Source organism: Pogona vitticeps, chromosome 4, assembly GCF_051106095.1.
Source record: "Pogona vitticeps strain Pit_001003342236 chromosome 4, PviZW2.1, whole genome shotgun sequence".
NCBI lineage: Eukaryota > Metazoa > Chordata > Lepidosauria > Squamata > Agamidae > Pogona > Pogona vitticeps.
The window spans coordinates 2,256,026-2,274,724 of record NC_135786.1 but is presented as its reverse complement, the minus strand read 5'-3'; the positions used below and the strand labels follow the sequence as shown (position 1 = coordinate 2,274,724).

General features: G+C 46.1%; 1 protein-coding gene across 1 annotated transcript; it reads right to left on the bottom strand.

The window, feature by feature from the left end:
- Positions 1 to 627: 627 nt before the first annotated feature.
- LOC140707047 (BPI fold-containing family B member 3) lies at positions 628 to 18,361 on the bottom strand. The gene is made up of 10 exons (XM_072999608.2): positions 18,302 to 18,361; positions 17,525 to 17,616; positions 15,548 to 15,724; positions 15,009 to 15,065; positions 11,629 to 11,796; positions 11,430 to 11,497; positions 10,013 to 10,055; positions 8,970 to 9,033; positions 7,810 to 7,886; positions 628 to 6,162 (listed from the first exon to the last, which is right to left on the bottom strand). Exons 1-10 carry the CDS (start codon positions 18,351 to 18,353, stop codon positions 6,139 to 6,141), a joined length of 822 nt encoding a protein of 273 aa, XP_072855709.2. The 5' UTR covers positions 18,354 to 18,361; the 3' UTR covers positions 628 to 6,138.
- Between the last annotated feature and the right edge of the window lie 338 nt (positions 18,362 to 18,699).

Here is an 18,699-nt window from a genome sequence, read left to right as displayed (position 1 = left end):
GGAACCAGTTGTTCTGGTCGTAGATAGTGCTTGTGCCATCCTGGTTTCTCTTGTTTATGGGAAATGACAATCTGGGCTACTAGGTGGGCCACCATTCTGACTCCAGATAAGACAGCTTTAAACCTCCTCCACCTGATGCCCAGTGTGAATGAATACGAATTGGCTATTTCTCCAACAGTTCTATGTGTACATGTGTGTGCATGCACAGGGTTATTGCCTGCTTCATAATGGGGTTGGATAGCTCAAGCTCTCTGGAAGGGCAGATCCTGAGGCTGAGGCTCCAATCCTTTGGCCATCTCATGAGAAGAGAAGACTCCCTGGAAAAGACCCTCATATTGGGAAAGTGTGAAGGCAGGAGGAGAAGAGGGACGACAGAGGATGAGATGGATGGACAGGGCCATCGAAGCAACCAACACAAATGAATTTGAACCAACTCCGGGAGGCCGTGGAAGACAGGAGGGCCTGGCGTGCTCTGGTCCGTGGGGTCACGAAGAGTCGGACACAACTTAACGAGCAAACAACAACAACAACAGCTCAAGCTCCCCTATGTCAAGATGGTTCATGGGATGCCATGAGCACCACGGATGCCTTCTTTTTATTTATTTATTTTTAATGGTAACCCCAATATTTTTATTTTTTACATACAAAACAGAAAGCTAAAACCAAACAGAAATAAACACCAATAACAACAAAACATCAAACTAAATATTCATATTACATAAATAAATCAGAAATTTTACCATTGTCTGACATCCAAATAGCATCAAAGGATTCTAGTGAGCACTAATTCGCCATAAACTATTTCTTTCCCTAAATTCCTGTCTTTTCCTGGGCCCAATTATATATCAGCTTCCAGCTTTCCTTTACAAAATGTCTTGGTTTTTCCCATAATGCCTCTGAAAGCATATCTAGTTCGGCATTATCCAGTAGCTTCTTTAATCACTCATCCATCGTTGATGTCTCTCAGTTTTTCGATTTTTGGGCCCAGAGTAACCTAGCTACAGTAAATATATACAGTAAACCATATTTTTTTTATTTCTTTATCAATCATTTCTGGCATTATATTCAATAATAAGATTTCTGGTTTAAAACTTAATTTTTGCTGAACAATTTATTGTGACATTTCCCAGACCTGTAACCATTTTTTTCTTGCTTTTTTGTATTACCACCATACACAATAGTAACTCCCTAGATTTTTTTATTTTTATTTTTTTACATTTCAACAAACATTTCTGATCCCTTCTGACATTTTTGCAAATATTAAGGACGCCTTATTTTTGGTAGTGGTAAGGGCATCAAATACATTTGGAAAACTTGGTCCTCTAGCACGTTTCCCTCCCAGCCAGACGTTGAGTCTCTCTCTCTCTCTCTTTTCTTTCTTTCTGGAAAACGACAAATCCACTGATAGTTTTGCAAACTGCTCTTTGCAACACAGCTGTGGCAGGAACGAAGGAGAGGCAAGCCTTGATGCGGCTGCTGCCAGTGGGCCAAAATAGTTCCCTGCACATGTCAACAACGCTACGTCGGATGCCTCAGTGGAGTTAAGTGGCTCTGAAGGTGGACTCTCAAGGTTTCATAAGGGGAGCTGCTGGGTTGAGCTGTTTCCTTCAGCCCCAGATTCCGTGTCCATTGCTATTGGGAATGTACTGAATCAGAGCATTGCCAGACCAGCAGAGTCTTGAACCCTGAGCTTTAATTGTGGCCAAATTCTGGAGCTAATCAGCAGGAGTCATTCTCAGTGGTGCTGGATCCTTTGATGGCAGCTGCTGAAGGATGCTGCTCTGGTCTTTGGCTTGGCCCTAACAGGACGGGGGGGGGGAAGGAGGGAGGGAGGTGGCATCCCTTTTTCTTGATTTCAGAAAAGGACCGATGCTGCGCCTCTGATGGGGAACCGCTCCCCACTGCTGTGCCTCCACTCCCTCCTACGGCTGGAGCATGTGTGGATTCCGGCGACTTTGCTCCTGTTTTTAACCTTCCAGGGTGATCCTCAGGTCGGCTGTGACCTTGACGATCAAGGAAAAGAGAAGAGAAGAAAGAGCGAAGACAAAAAGCACGGGGGCACCTTAAAGGCCAACTGATCTATTTTCATGAGAGCTTTGGTGGTCTGATCTGCGTCCTCAGACAGGAGCTTGATGAGATGCCCTGAGCTAAAGGGGAGATGGCAGGGATGGCTCTGTGGCAACCCACTTCAGAGGGGCATGGCCTTTGCTCTCTGCATCTGCTAACTCTATGGCAAAGGAGGGACTCCCCCTTCGTTTCCCCCGCATGAAACTGGAAGGTGCATCTGGGCTGCTTTGAGTGTAAGTTGTGAACATGGGAGCGCAACTCGGGACTCATTTGCTCGCAGGTGGGGGCTGCTGGTCCCAAGGAAAGCTGACCTAGGAGGTAACCCTTTTTTTTGTTGCTGTGCTTACCCTTTCTGCAACAATTTACCTGGAGCAACATTTTGGAAGCACAGAACTGCAGCCTTAGCCAGCTTAGATTTCCTCGAGGGTCTCCATCACAGCCTATTCCCTCAATGCCTTAGCTGTTGTCAGCTACAGTCTCTAAAAGGCACACGTCCTGCTCCCTTGCTTAGGCGGGATCATCATCACTGCGCAGAATCCATGCGTTATGTCCCTCCTGGCCTTCTGCATTCTCCCAAAGAGGTTGCTCTCTCTGCAGGTCCATCTTTTGGGTCCTCCCCTCGCAGCTTTGAATAACAACCCTTCTCCATGGGCTTCAAGGATCTGCTGCTTTTCCCACGGGGCTACCCCTCCCCTTCATTTCTGGTTTCTTTTTCTGTAGCATTTGCTTCATTGAGAATGAATTTTATTGACGAGGTCTTCAGGCCATTTCAAATACACCGTACTTGTCGTTTAGTCGTTCAATCGTGTCCGATTCTTCGTGACCCCATGGACCAGAGCACGCCAGGCCCTCCTGTCTTCCACTGCCTCTCCTGGAGTTGGGTCAAAAATACACCATACACAATATACAAATAAATAAATAAATACAATTAAACAATTGAACAAAAAAACAAACAAAAAACCCCCCAAAGACTCCCAGCCCATGAATGAAAGGATGGATTTCAAAGTCACTCAATCAGATATATAAGATTACATCAATCAAATCTTCATTCTCAAATAGACATCTAATTACGTTTCTTTTCTTCCTTTTCTTCATCATAGAATCGTTGTAGGGTTGGAAGGGACCTTGGAGGTCTTCTAGCCCAACCCCCCTGCCCAAGGCAGGAGACCTCAGACCATCCTGCACCTCAGACCATCCTGGACAGGTGGCTGTCCCATCTTTTCTTGAAAACCTCCAGCGATCTGGAAAACCTCTTCCTCAGGGAGGTTGCCTTAACAGCCAAAAAGGTCACTCTCTGTGTCATGTATAAGCTAGATCCACTCAACAGAAGGTCCAGTTTCCTCTTATTATCCCAAGTTCTCCAACAATTAAGAAAAGGTTCAAGGTCATGTCCTTTGATGCTGCCATATTAGCTGACAGTGCAACAGATCATGTGCAAGACCTTCAACTTTGTCTATCCCAAATGGGCAGAGTCTGTTTTGGACGGGGATAAGGTCCACATAGTCAAAGCTATGGTTTTTCCAGCAGCGATGTATGCAAGTGAGAGCTGGACCATAAAAAAGGCTGACCACCGAAGAACTGATGCCTTTGAATTGTTGTGCTGGAGGAGGATTTTGAGAGTCCCCTGGACTGCAAGGAGAACAAACCAATCAATTCTAAAGGAAATCAACCCTGAGTGCTCATTGGAAGGACAGATCCTGAAGCTGAGGCTCCAGTACTTTGGCCACCTCATGAGAAGAGAAGACTCCCTGGAAAAGACCGTGATGTTGGGAAAGTGTGAAGGCAAGAGGAGAAGGGGACGACAGAGGATGAGATAGTTGGACAGTGTCATCGAAGCAACCAACATGAAATTGACATAACTCCGGGCGGCAGTGGAAGACAGGAGGGCCTGGCGTGCTCTGGTCCATGGGGTCACGAAGAAGAGTTGGCTTAACGACTAAACAACAACATCCGAAAATCAACCCTGTTGCATCTGCTTAATGTGCCATTGGGTGATAAAAACCAATGCCATATGAATCACACAATTATTACTTTGTTTAAAAATGTAAGGTAGGGATTTTATTGTTAATCCTCCATGGAGCTGGCTGTTGTATGTTTAGCTGCTGGGACCTAAAGGAGATAACTTATTTGCTATTTAATAAATGTTAGCCCAGGAAAATGGAATCAAACATATGTTGGCTGCAGGAATGGATGCCGGAATAAATGCTATGAAATGGACAGATCCTCTGGCTGTTGAGAAAGCAGTTACATTTATTGTGAAGAAAGGCACCTTGAGAATAAAATAGCACCCAGAATCTAACAAAATATCTCCATTGTACAGCATGTTTTGGCCACCGGAAAATATACCGAACAACAACTCTCAGACAAGGTCACTTTTTATGCCCACATCAAGCTACTTTTCCTCTTTCCAGGATTAGTTTGGACAATCAGCAGAACTAAGGGTTAAAGTTGCTTTAGGATCACCTCTCAAGCTTCAGGTGGAGGCAACCGAATATCCCACTCCCACTAAAAATACCCTAATCACCTTCCATACATGCAGAAAGATAATAGCCCAGGAAAAAGTCCAAAGTGAACACTTTTTTCCTGATGTGCTAGGCTTCTAGGTAGAGGGAGGTGATGGGTTTTGCACAGCTGAACACTTAAAGGCAGGATCTTTTGACCATAGTCAGAATAGTGTGGCCCAGGGAGAAAAACTGATTTTTGATACAACTGTAAAGCTGGCTGGATAGCTCAGTAGTTTAGGTCTCGGGTTGCAGATCCAGAGGCTGGAGAGTTCGATGACAGTACATGTGAAAGGGATCTAGGAGTCTTGGTAGACCACAAGCTGAACATGAGCCAACAGTGTGATGCAGCAGCCAAGAAAGCCAATGTGATTCTTGGTTGCATCAATAGGAGTATCATGTCTAGATGAAGGGAAGGGATAGTACCACTCTATTCTGCTTTGGTCAGACCTCACCTGGAGTAGTGTGTCCAGTTCTGGGCACCTCAATTCAAGAAGGAAGTTGACGACCTGGAACGTGCCCAGAGGAGGGCGACCAAAATGGTCAAAGGTCTGGAAGCCATGTCCTATGAGGAGCGGCTTAGGGAGCTGGGAATGTTCAGCCTTACAGAAAGAAGTTTGAGAGGGGACAGGATAGCCATGTTTAAATATCTGAAAGGATGTCATGTTAAAGAGGGGACAGGTTTGTTTTCCAGGGCTCCAGATACTAGGACACGGAGCAATGGTTTCAAACTTCAGGGAAAGAGATTCCATCTGAACATTAGGAAAAACTTCCTGACGGTCAGAGCTCTCTGGCAGTGGAATAGGCTGCCTCAAAGGGTGGTGGAGTCTCCTTCTTTGTAGGTCTTTAAGCAGAGGCTGGATGGCCATCTGTCGGGAGTGCTTGGATGGACTTCCTGCATGGCAGGGGGGTTGGACTCGATGGCCCCAGTGGTCTTTTCCAACTCTGTGATTGTACTCCAGTGGGCCTCCTGGGAGAAGAATCAGCCTGGATAGCCTTGGGCAAAGGCTGCACAGCCCCAGGGCACCCCCAGAAGAAGGGCAGATGGTCAACCACTTCTCTACCTAGAAAACCTGGAAAAGGGTTGCGAGAACTCAGAATTGACCTGACAGCACACATTTATTATTAACTGTATAAAAGAAACCCTCAGGAAGCATTTTTAAAGTCTTCTACTACTTCACACTTTATTATTCTCACTGCAGCCCAACCCAGTTAAGCCAGCTCTTGGAATCACACCAGTAAACATGTTCAAAAAGGGGAGCAGGGCTCGTCATGGCAAACCAAAGGGGTCCCTTTTGCAACCATCTCTCGTTTACGTACTTGTCTGCATCCCTGTATTATGCTAAGAGGAAAAACACCAGCCCCCCAACCAGCAATCCAAACCCTCCAGGCTTCCCCTCGCAAACATGAAAGTTTAGAGCGAGCAGCATTATCTACAATTTGCACCCAAAGGGTCAAAAATCAAATTGGGAAAATAAAGGATAAATAAGATGGACAGGGAGTCCTCTTCCTTCCCCTTGGTTTCTTCTTGCTGTGGCTGGAATCAGGCGAAGGTCGGCTGCCCTCTGGCTCACACGCCCAGCACAAGCATTCCCTGTGGCAAGGCAGTGAGAGAGAGAGAGAGAGAGAGAGAGAGAGAGAGAGAGAGGTTCAGCTCTTTGGCATTCATGAAGAGAGAGAGGGCTTCTTCTGTGTCTTTTAGGAGGCAAAGAGGGGCTGGAGGAAGTGCCAGGGTGAGGTGAAGAGTGCCTAGAGCTCAGAAAATATCCTTTTTGGATTCTCCAACTCTAGGTCTTTTGTACGGAATTATGGGTAGGGAGCTTGGCTACAACATTAAATTCAACATGCTCAGGAGCAGAGCTTGGAAAACTTACTGTATTTTTCCATATATAAGACATCCCTATGTATAAGATGCCCCCCGCTTTTCTAATCCAAAATTAAGAAATCTAAGTGAGGCTTAGCAAGTGTAGGGGAAAAGGGATCAAAGCGCTGCAGGATCGCTTTTATCCCTGCTTTCCCCTAAACTTGCTTTTGTTCTCTCCTCAGCTTACTTCCGTGTGTAAGACGACCCTCAATTTTTAGTCTAAGATTTAAGACAAAAGTATAGTCTTATACACGGAAAAATATGGTACTTTTTTGACCGCTGGCTCCCAGCGCCTCCAGCTTCATTCTGGAGGCACTTGAATGAATGAACTTATGTCCATCCATCCATCCATCCATCCATCCATCCATCCATCCATCCATCCATCCATCCATCCATCCATCCATCCATCCATCCATCCATCCATCCATCCATCCATCCATCCATCCATCCATCCAAAATATTTTTACCCTGACTTTCTCCTTAAAGAAACCCCAAGATGGTTTACATCATTAAGGAGGGCAGACAATACCATAAGGGGCAGGATGATATTGCCTCCCAACTCCTCACCCTGAGAAAATTTTGCACAGAACCCCGGGCAAGTGGGACAGTCACTCTGCCTACCTTCTGACATTCTTTTTTAAATGGGAGTTTGCTTTTGGACCCACGGATATGCTCAGACAGAGCTGCAGGGTGAAGCAGCGACTGCTTTATTGCTGTTTTAAATGTGCCGGCGGCCCCCTCTCTCACCAATATGATGCAAATATTATATTTGTTTGCTTTTGTGGAGACCCAATGTTGGCATCAAAATAAGCAGTTCCAGCCAGAATCCTGCTGGTTGTCGAGGGTGGCAAAAGGACAGTGATGTGAAACGCAGCAACAAATGACTGCTAGCTAACAAATCACTACATCATCCTCACTGCACGCTTAAGTATGCAACCAGCATGTCTTGAGGTATCCCATCTGCAACTCCTTAGCCAACGGTAATTTGCCACGGCAGTTTACACCATGAAACACGCACTCCCATCAATGACCAGCTGGATTCTGGCCAACAGCACATACAGTAGCACCTTTCCGGCCACATTCATGCATTACGATGTCTGGCTAGTTTTTGCATAGCCAGAAATGGAGCCACAATGTCTGGTTCCAGAACGGTACCTCTCGGCGCAGGGAAACTGATATAAGGAAAATTAATTTTGGGAAGCCAGTTATTCAGCAACAGCTCTCCATATCCAGGATCCAGCGTGTGAGCATTGATCAAAAAAGGAGCACCTTCTGGATTAGGTCTGTAACCAGGAAGAGCCGAAAGCGTTGGGGAAGAGGTGTTTGGCGGTAGGAGAGAGGGCAGGCCAAGGAACACCGTTCCACTGCAGTTCTTACCGACAATGTTTGAACCACCGGGTAACCCACATTGATGTTCATCACGGAAGGCAGCGGGATCCCGACATTCATGTACTCTGAAACGGGCAAATGGTGCAGTTTTACTTGTCACAAAAAAAGTTAATAAAAAGTAAATTCACTTTAAGAAATGTCATAAATGAAACAAATGCATTGTGAAGGATGATGGGTGTCTCATAGTCTTGTATGTGCTCCCCAGGGGATCTCTTCACCCCCACCCCACCCACCAAGAGGCTAGAGAAAACATACAGAGTTCAGGTCATCAAAACTTTTAAATTTGGCCAGCAATTTGCATGCTCCCAACTGATGGCTGATCATTTATGTGTTGGAAAGACACAGTCTCTGCTGCCACGTTCTCCCTAATTCCTGTTACATTTCAGAGCAGAAGTGTATAGAGGTCACCCAGCACCTCAGAGATGAACTTGTCTTCTGTACAAAAATATAAGCTGTGGTTCCAGTGGTAATTCAAACTTATTTCTTTTCAGACTTTTAAAAAATCAGGTTCAAGTCCTATGGTACTGTATTTATACCAAGGCTCCAATCACATGCATTGAAGAGAAATCAATTTATTTCTGGTGATTTAAACCAGTTTCAGTGCCTACACCACTGAAATCAACTCATTTCCACAAAACCACATTGAGTTGAATCAATTTTAGAAAGGAAGTATTTTAAAAAGCCTTAGCAGCTTATAGAAATTGATTTCACCCTTGCGTTGTGTGAACAATAAACTCTAAATCAATTTAAATGATGCTTAAACGTGGTTCTTATTTCCAGTGTAGGTGCAGCCATAGTTTGAATTATATATATATAGGCCCTGAGACATAGATTGTTTCCATTCCCACACAATTTTCTTTTACCAATATATATATATATGGAAACAATCTATGTCTCAGGGCCAAAGTACACAATCAGAGAAATCTGTTTATAGAAGGAGTGCTTCCTCATGTGATGAAAAAGATATAGTTCTATAAACACATTAAGAGAAGTGGGTTTGTCATCTTTAGAATGTAAACAATGAATATTTTTGTATGAAACTAATTCCAGAGTCAACCATTAACAAAGCAGATCATTGTAGCGGTAGGAATGAGCATGTGTTTTGACTGCTTTTAGTGGTATTTACCAGAGGAGAAACTTAGGCTTACCATTGACCTGTGGTACAAAGGTTTCCACAATAAGCAGCTCTATCCACGTCACGAGGCTATTGATCTGAAAGACAGAGAGCAGAGGTTGCGATGGTGTAGCAGGTAGTGGCCACATGGGGAAAAGATGTACGTGCCCAAACACAGAGAATTCCTACCAAATCATGCTCAAAGGGAGCATGTTGAGAAATGGTGTCCTGTCCATGCACACAATAGATGCCACCAAAAGTTCATAATCTAAGAATGGGTTCTCAGCCAGTTTCCCCCAAAGCTGCTTCGGAGCTACCTACCAAAGTAAAAGGCAGGCTGAGAGTTGGTTCTTGTGAATGACAAGAGGCAGTGACTGTCACAGAAACCGATGGCTTTAAGAGGTCTTATAGACACCCCTTTTGAGTCTTACATGATGGTGGCTGCAGCCACCACCTCTAGCTGTTCACAAGGACCGAATCTTTGCTTGCCTTCTATTGTTGATGGATTCTTGGTGGATATGAAGGCCATCCGTGGCTATGAGCCTGGATGGCTATATGTCATTTGCAGAATCCGAGGCAGCATCCCCCTCAACATTAGTTGCTGGGGCACAGGTGTAGGAGGGTGCTACAACCTTCATGTCGTGCTCATGATCTGGCCCATGTCAGCCCCTGAGCAAAGAGGGCTGATCCAGCACCCATCTTCTTGTGTTCTGATCAATGCAAGAGAAATCACACGGGGTCCTCGAGGACTGCTTCCTATTGGGGGATGGACTGATTAATCAGGATGCAGTCCTTGGCGAAGTCCCAGTGAAGAAATTGGGCAACTCAAGGATTCCAGTGGACTTAACCTCGTGAGGTTACCACCCATGTCTTTGTAATAATGGAAGCTACACTTCTGGAATCCGTCATTCATAGGGCTCTCCTTGAAGCCAGTGCTATGTTGAATCAGGTCACCATGACTATGTTGGGTCAGAGCTTCAGCATCGATACTGTTTCACTATTAACCTTCTTGACACCATTGAGTTATTCCCATGGATTGATCTTAAGAATCAGGCAACTAAACCAAGAAGAACTTACTTCAATAGGTCCAACGTCTGATGAAACCAGGACCAGCTCAAGACTGTGAATAGAGGTAAAGGATGTCAGGGTCAAGAACATTCCCAGATTTGGGTCAAAGCATAGAACGGAAGTAAGGATTCATGGGCAACATTAGATGGGGTGATCCTTTCACTTGCTGGATATCTAGAAAGGGCCAGATCAATAGATCTGCCATGAGGAACAGAGCTATTTCTCAAGAACGCACCACTAAATGAAGCAAGGAAGAGATGCTGGTGAACCCCTGAGGGGATTGGGACCCTCAGCTATAAGCATTAAGGATCTGTAATGTTCTACTCTGAATATTCATCAGAAGCTAAGTAGGATCAAGCCGGGATAATCCTTAGATGGGAAACCACTGGGCAATGCAAGGGTTGTTCAGGTAGGGCTATGAAAGAATTCTGCCTAGAAGTCTGGAGACTAATGGCTGCCAGTCAGAGTTGGGAGTACTAGGCTCCTTGGATTAACCATCTTGCTCAGAATAAGGCAGTTTCCTAAGATCCAGAAATTTACTCTACTGTATTTCCAAAGAGTTACTGGGATGAAAGCTTTGAATAGTACAGGTGTGCTGGAGAGAGAACAGAGGAAGAGAAACTTCCTCCCTCCCTCCCTCCCTCCCACAGTAGAGCTGGACTAGAAGTTGGAAGATCCGGGTGTGAATTCTCCGGTCAGCTGTTGGACTCATGGTGTGACTTTGAGTCATTTGCAATCTCTCACCCTATTTAACGTCATCGGGTTATTGTGAGCAGAAAGTGGGGAAGAGGAAAACCACGTGTCTCCCACTCCGAGCTCATTGGAGAAAAGTCAGGAGATAAACGGAATTAATAAACTGATGAACTAAAGATGTTAGTTAGCTAGTTGGCAGTCTGCAAAAACTTGGGGTTCCAAGCCCACTCACTCCTGCGGAGGCTAAAAAACATGGATAACAGTGCGTGCTATAGCATGATAAAAAAAATACATAAAAAGTATTTCCACATGTATTACCAGAACCGGCCACTAGAGTGAGCCAGAAACCAAGCTATGTGGTCTTCTTCTACAAAAATACATAGCAAGGTTTCTGGCTTTTTCTAAGCGGCCAATACATATTTCTAGGGTTTTTTTTTTCATTTTAATATTTTTAATATTTTCAGACCAGGGATAAGCGAAACTGTGGATACTGACAGCTTTCAGGAATCCCATGACACAGTGGATAAACTGCAATACTGCACCTAAGATTTTGCTCACAACCGGGTTCTGATCCTGATGGGGTTCAGGGAGCTGTCCAAGGGACCAGGCCTCGACCTGGCGTTCTGGAAGGTTCCATGAGAGGTTATGGAAGCGATCGCCTGCTCCACCTACATACAGTTCAAAGCCTCTTAAGAGTGACCGGAGGGGTAGGGACAGAGAGGAAGGAAGATACCTGGTCAATTTGGTGACGAAGATCAGTTTGCAGTCGTGAACAGAGGCCTGGGCGCCGAGTCTCAGGTTCTGCAGTCGGAGAACAGGGAAAAAAATGTCTCAGGAAGAGGAACTGCACACAGAAACTGCACACGGTGGCTTCTCTCCCCCTTTCCCCCCTTCCTTCCGGCTGTGCAGAAAGCTCCTCGTTTGGTACTCACCGCCTTCAAGACAAAGAGGCTGGTGAAGATCCCGGTGGAGGTTTTGGCCAGGATGGCGATCTTAACCGAAAGCTGGAGAATGGCGCTGTTGGGCTCCAGGACCATCCTCTTGGTTCCATCCACCCTGAGGGTGATTTTCAGGGGCGACTTACTGGGACACTTGGGACACTGAAAGGGGGGAGAACACAAAGGGAACACTCAAAAGAGTTGCACGGGCTGTCTGTGGTTCGTGTGGCTGGAAGGGACTTTTCTGCACTGAAGTGACTGTCCATCTATCCAGCAATAATCCATCATTCTTTCCTGCTTCTGCATTGAAAAAGAGCCTCTGCCTATGTTTCCTCCCACCCATCCCCACCCCTGTCTGGTTCATCTATTGTTTTTTGGGTCGGTGTTGATCTGTTCATAACTGTAAGGAATGAAACATTTTTATTTTTTCTACAGAGTGAGTTACTGAGACCTTAAGTGCCAGTTAATGAGAAAGGGGTGGACTCTCTGGGGAACTTGAGACTATTCTCCTCTGTGAATCTCTGTACTTTTGCTGCATAGCGCAAGGATTTTATTCCCAGAAATCCAAAATGCTGCAAGAATATCTAGCTTTCCCCGGTGTGCACCACTGCAGCCAGTATGTAGAAGCTCGCTCTGCATTCCCTGTGCTTTTTCGATGGAAGAGGCGACGGGAAACAAACAGGAGGGCATGGTCTACAGCTCCCCTTTCTCATTTCCCCACCGAAAAGTGTCCAATGGGACTGGAGCTATTCCACTGTTATTTTAGTTCCTCCTGAATGCAATGTCACTAAAGATGTTTCTAGGGACGATCCATTAGGGATTCTTCTTGGGCTTCCACCGAGGCTTTGGACAAAGTCCTTCACTCCTGAAGAAAACGAGCATGTGGAGTCAAGTGAGGAAATCCTCCTGCATCAAGATGGCCAATAAGGTTCCACACAAGCAAGTGTTGAGGGATGCGTGTTGGGGCACTACATACATAAAGATGCACACGCAGGATCACCCCAATGGTCAGGCTCTTAGTAGTAGACATCCTTCAGTCTCAAGAGACTATGGTAACATGCTCTGTATGGAGGTCTTGGAACAGTGTCTTGTGTGGCTGAGAAGGCCAATTCGAGAGTGACAATCTCTTCCACACTGAAGACAAATACAGTCTGTCCCCTGTCCAGCTCCCTGGTTTTGCTGCTTTTGTGACTTCCTCTTTGCCTCAGCCTGCTGGGCAAGGGTCTCTTCAAATTGGGAGAGGCCGTGATGCAATGCCTGCCTCCAGGCTGAACGCTCAGATGTCAGGGTTTCCCATCTGTTGAGGTCCATTCCTAAGGCCTTCAGATCCCGCTTGCAGATCTCCTTGTATCACAGCTGTGGTCTCCCTCTGGGGTGATTTCCCTGCACCAATTCTCCATCCAGGAGATCTTTTGGAATCCGACCATCAGCCATTCTCACAACATGCCCGAGCCAACGTAGATGGCGCTGTTTCAATAATGTATACATGCTGAAAATTCCAGCTCGTTCTAGGACTACTGTATTTGGTGAGGCTCTTATTGTTTTAAAAAAGAAGGGGAAAAAAGAAGCCTTACTACAGGTTAGGGGAAAAAAGGGGCAGGAAAAAAGTTCTCACACATGACTTTGAAAAGAAACAAATAACCCATCTGAAACACTGCAGATCATCCTGGTCCTGGAAGGGCAGACACACCATCAAAAGTGGCGAGGGGCCAGAAGAACGTGTCCTCGGAGTAACATTTGGGGTTATTTAAGCCAGTGATTTGGGGGAAGGGGCACCTTCAGGACAGAAAAGGGGGCGAGAGGGTGTGAAGGGAACCCTGGCCAATCTGCTGGTCAACGAACGGGGTGGCCGTGTGACTGGATGGGTGGTGTCCGTGGTCAGTCTATCCTGAAGCCTGGAGGAAGAGGGGGCTGGAGGGCTGGCGTCATGAAAGAGAGAGAGAGAGGAGCCCGGAGGGAAAAAAAGGAAAGGAAAAAGAGCTGTGATGAAAAGGGGGAGATACAGGAGCAAAATGTTAAAGCTAGGGAGAAAGATAAGGAACCTACTGAGGGTATGAATTATCTTAGTTGGTTGTTGTAGGTGAAGAGAAAACTCTGGCTCAAATTTGTTCCCAGGCGGATGTTCGGATGCAATTAAAAGCGGTCACTTTCACGCTTTAGCCACGGGTTCTGGCGTGGCGTCAGACATGCTACTGGAAAGAGGCTTTGAAAGGTGACTGGCCTGGCCTGGGGTTGGTCACGAGGAGCCTGACAGTGTTGCATGCAATTGTGCCAGGGGAAGGGAAATGTTTTGCTCCCTCTTTCCGAACACGAATACCTGATGCTGCCCAAGGAAGGTCGAGGGAAACACATGCTTACATAGCACGTTGCTACATGAATTCCAGCGTTGGAGGAAGCACGGCCCCGTAGGGGAGTTTCTGGGGAGCCCAGCAGAAGGGGGTGCTGGCGTCCTGGTGGTCCTAGTTATGGGCCCACAGTCGGCACACCCATAGACATGGACCAGAGAAATGGCCGGTCTTATCCAGCATGGCTCTTTTCAGGCATCCTTGGGTCCAGGGATGTTGGCAACTCTTTGGGTCTGAGTCCAAGAGTCTGAGTCTTTGGTACCAAGTCTGGAGTCCCAAGAAGTCCCAAATCTGAATCCCTATTTAAAACAAGCTTTCCTCCCCCTCCAGAAAAAAGGGAGGGGTGGGTGGGTTCTGAGACGCACATTGAGTCCGAGTCATTAAAAAAAAACCACATAAACTGAGTTGAGTCTGAGTCGCGTCGTTGGTAGGACTTACATCCACCTTGACAGCAAATCCCGCAACTTCAGTCTGCATCCCTGTCGGGTGCTGAGGAGATTAAAAGTGCAGCATTGTGTGGAGCCTAGGAACCCCTGTTAGCTGTGGCCCTTGCATTGCTCTTTTTCCACCCGTGGTGGGGCTGCCTCAACAGCTCGTGGCAGGAGTGGTCCCCCATCCGTAGAGTTCTGGATCCTTGCAGCTGGAACAGCCTCCACCACCCTTTTTCATTTTATTTTTTTATTACACAAGGGACTCACGGAATGGCAAACTGTGCTGAAGGCCGCCCCCTCTGAGTCCTCACCATGAAAGGTGTGATAAGCAGAGGGGTCATCTTTACCAGGCCTTTGAGGAAGGCCGAGGTGGTGGATTTTGCAGCCCTCCGGGCGAGTGCAAAAACGCGAATGCCACTTCTTCATTTCTGTGCAATGACTGACAATGTTTTCTAAACCCGGCTATGCCTGTTCGGTGCGGCCCTCCTACCGTTCTGTTGTATTACGGTACCGTTTGGGCTTTACTCTCTAGATTCCCTTTCGATTTTTTTTTCTGCTCGTGGTGAGCAGTTTTGCCTTGAAACGAACAGCCTCTCACCTTTTGATGGGAAAGAAGGGCCCCGATGGCGTTGGTCAGCTCAGCAGCACCCGAGAACTGTTGAGACAGAACACAACTGTGTTGGAAAAGGCAGTGATGCCTAAGCAGACCTGGCCCCTTGTTGCCCCCACCCTAGATCCCCCCCCCATTTTGTTTGAGCAACCTTCAGCAGGTTGGTGACAGGTGGGCTGTTGGGTAGCTGAAACTCCTAAGCAAATATCCTGGGAGACAAATACCCTTTTGCCAAATACCCAAAAACCCAAGGCCTCCGTTAAAGCTAAAGGCAGGCAAAGTCAGATGGAAAACCTGCGTCGGGTTCGGAGAAAGCAGCACAACAGACACAGAATCCCATCCCCGCCAGATCTGGAGATCTGAGGCTGTCACGACAATTTTGGTCAATTGGGGGAAGAATTAACTCTCCGTTCCACACAGCCCGGCACTCTCAGTCCAGTCTCCTCTCAGCGGCTTTTGAGGATCCAGAGACCCTTCTCGCTTGCAGTTCCTTCACCCCCTTTGGGATGCACACGTGCGCCACTCACCACTTCAGGTGTGGACATGAATTCTTTCACTTTCATCTGGAGAATAACATCGATGAGGATGTTCAGGCTGGCCTGAGAAAGACCCAGGCTGAGAGCATTCTTGTTGAGCGACGGCAGGGGCGTGGGGACGGTGCTGAAAGGAATCGTTATGAATCGGGTTCCGGTTCGGAGAATCAGCTGGAAAGAGAGAGAGATGGCAGCCACATGGAGGGCCAAGCAGATGCTGGGTTAGCAAGAGCAAAACAGTCCCCATTTAAGGAGTGTGTCCAGGCAAGTCCGTGCCTGTCTCAACCCTGCTGAATGGGTTCCTTCTGAGTAGTGGAAACTGTATCTCCATAACCGTTAACCTGGCTAGAAGGCCTGTGCTGGGATTAACTCCTGAGTGTGGGGTTCACATCCTGCTTAGCTGTGATGGAGATTAAAAATATTTTTACTATTTTTATATTGTGGATAAGTGAAACTGCAGATAAAGGGATCCTACTGTACTTATAAGCAGCAACCTGTCCTGTAGCAATTGGTTCTGTGAGTTAATTCTGCACTGAGTACAATATGATCCACTCTGGGTATCAGCTTGGGTATCATGAGGATTGTCTATCCCATCCCTTCCCAGAGATAAGATTTCCATGAAGACGTTTGCTTCAACAATTGCCATGGCGAATTAAGCTCACAGTTGCCTCCTAGTGATCAATCCCGAAACAGCTCAGTAGAGATAAGCACGAATCAGAAAACTGGTGATTCATTTTGATTCATCCATCTCAACGAATCACAAATTTGCATTTTTTTCTCTGGTGCATCTATGAATCTCTTCGTGAATTCATTTTCTCCATGAAAACCCTGTAAAATGTCCCCCGCAAGCAACCCAAAAGACCGAGTTTACAGAGAAGCTTCTCCTGTCTCTCTTTTATGAGCTCCGTAAATTTGGTAACACTTGGGGTTCAGACATCTGAATTATACACCCACAAAAAGGGCCGCCCAGGAAAGCTCCCTCCAGAAGCTAGAGGCACCAAAATTACAGAGAAACTTCTAATGACTCCTCATTTACAATCCCTCCAAGTTTGGTGAAGATTGGGTTTCCGACATCCAAGTTACACACCCACAAAGTGGGTCCCCAAGGAAAATGCCCTTTAGCAGCTGGATTGAGGAAAACCCAATCTTCACCAAACATGGAAGGATTGTAGAGGAGAACCATGGGAAGCTTCTCTGTAATTTTGGTGTCTCTAGGTACTTGAGGAGCTGTTTTATATCCAAACCAATCAACAAATAAAAAATCACTAAAAACTCCTTGATTTGTATTTGTTAGGAGCATTGATTTGTACAAACACGAATTGACGAATTAGAGACTTTTGAACAAATCTGGTGATTTGTTTTTTTAAATTCGTGCCCATCTCTACAACTCATGTTTCAAGTCAAATTACAGAAGTATGGTAAAGCAACAAGCTGTGGCAAAGAGACATCTTTGACCTATTGCCAGAACACTGCTTCTACAATGTTGGATCTCTAAAGAATGAGCAGTGTTCGTCTTTTTCAGCATGTTGGGAAAATAAAGGGTGGGGAAACTCCTTCCAAAATATTGTAACACTCACAAAAGTAATAACTTTGTTTTGTGGATCAAAGCCGACAGACCTTGATCCTTAAAGGCACACTGAAATAAATGTGGCTCCCCTTTAAAATGCTACAATATTGGGTTGCCTGATCTGACTCTTTGTTTAGTTTTTAGCCGGCCCTTCCCTTGGATCAACCTCACCCTAGAAGGAGAAAATCCTTCAAGTCTCGTCAGACAGACCTCGGGCCGCCCTCCTGCAGGACGGCTGCAACTCCTTCAAATTTTAATTGTGCATCCCTTCTTAACCCTCTATCAACTATAAAGGTTTTTAGGGCAGGGTACATAGAAGGAGAAGAGAAAAATAAAATACAAGCACAGGCAGGGGACCCAACCCACATGAAGCAAACCAACACAATAAAATGGATGCTGCTTACGTTCAGCTCCACGACAAAGAAGCTTGAGCCAATCATTGGCACACTGGCCAGCTGATACTGGACGGTTGCTATTGTGCCCATTGATAGAAGCACTGCAAGGAAAAAACATACAGGGGCTGGCTGTTACTTAATTTTCCTTCCTTCCTTCCTTTAATCCATCATCAGCTCCTTCCTTCCTTCCTCCTTCCCTCCCTTCTCCCTGTCCTTCCTTCATTCCTTCATCCCTTCGTTCGTTCCTTCCTTCCTTCCATCATCAGCTCCTCCCTCCCTCCCTTCTCCCTGTCATTCCTTCCTTCCTTCCTTCCTTCCTTCCTTCCTTCCTTCCTTCCTTCCTTCCTTCCTTCCTTCCTTCCTTCCTTCCTTCCTTCCTTCCTTCCTTCCTTCCTTCCTTCCTTCCTTCCTTCCTTCCTTCCTTCCTTTAATCCATCATCAGCTCCTCCCTCCCTCCCTCCCTCCCTTCCTTCAATCCATCATCACTTCCTTCCTTCCTTCCTTCCTTCCTTCCTTCCTTCCTTCCTTCCTTCCTTCCTTCCTTCCTTCCTTCCTTCCTTCCTTCCTTCCTTCCTTCCTTCCTTCCTTCCAAAACATAGTACTCTGGGTGGCTAAGACCATGACTAAAAACAAAGTAGATAATAAAACCATAATAGTCAGTCCTGGACTCCAACTGAATGGTCAAAATGTTATCATCACCACCATCACCACCCATAGCTGATTCAGGCCAGAGTAGTTCAAAAGGCCGGTCCTGGCATCTCGGCAGCCGCAATCCAAAAAACTCACCATTTGTGGTAGACAACATATCTATTCTTGCCAGGTTAAGGAGCACCTCCATCACTCTGCACATCTGAAAGACAACCGGGGATGAGGATCAATGGCAGATGCTGAGCCGAACACCCTTGAGGGCAGAGTCCTGGGTTAAGACTTTTTTGCTCTACTGGGCACACATTTTGTGTTTTTCAGAAATAACATGTCCAGCTGTCTCCTTCCATCCACCCTTGCAATTCTGTACTATTCGCTTAGAGCTTGATTGTTTTAATTTGCTTGTTTGTTTGTTCCATTCACATCCAGCCACTCTGGGCAGCTGACAACACAAAGCAGTGCAAATGAAATCATATAAATACAACTCCAACATAAAATAAAAGAAAGATTAGCTTTGCTAAGTTACTGTTTGGGGCAAT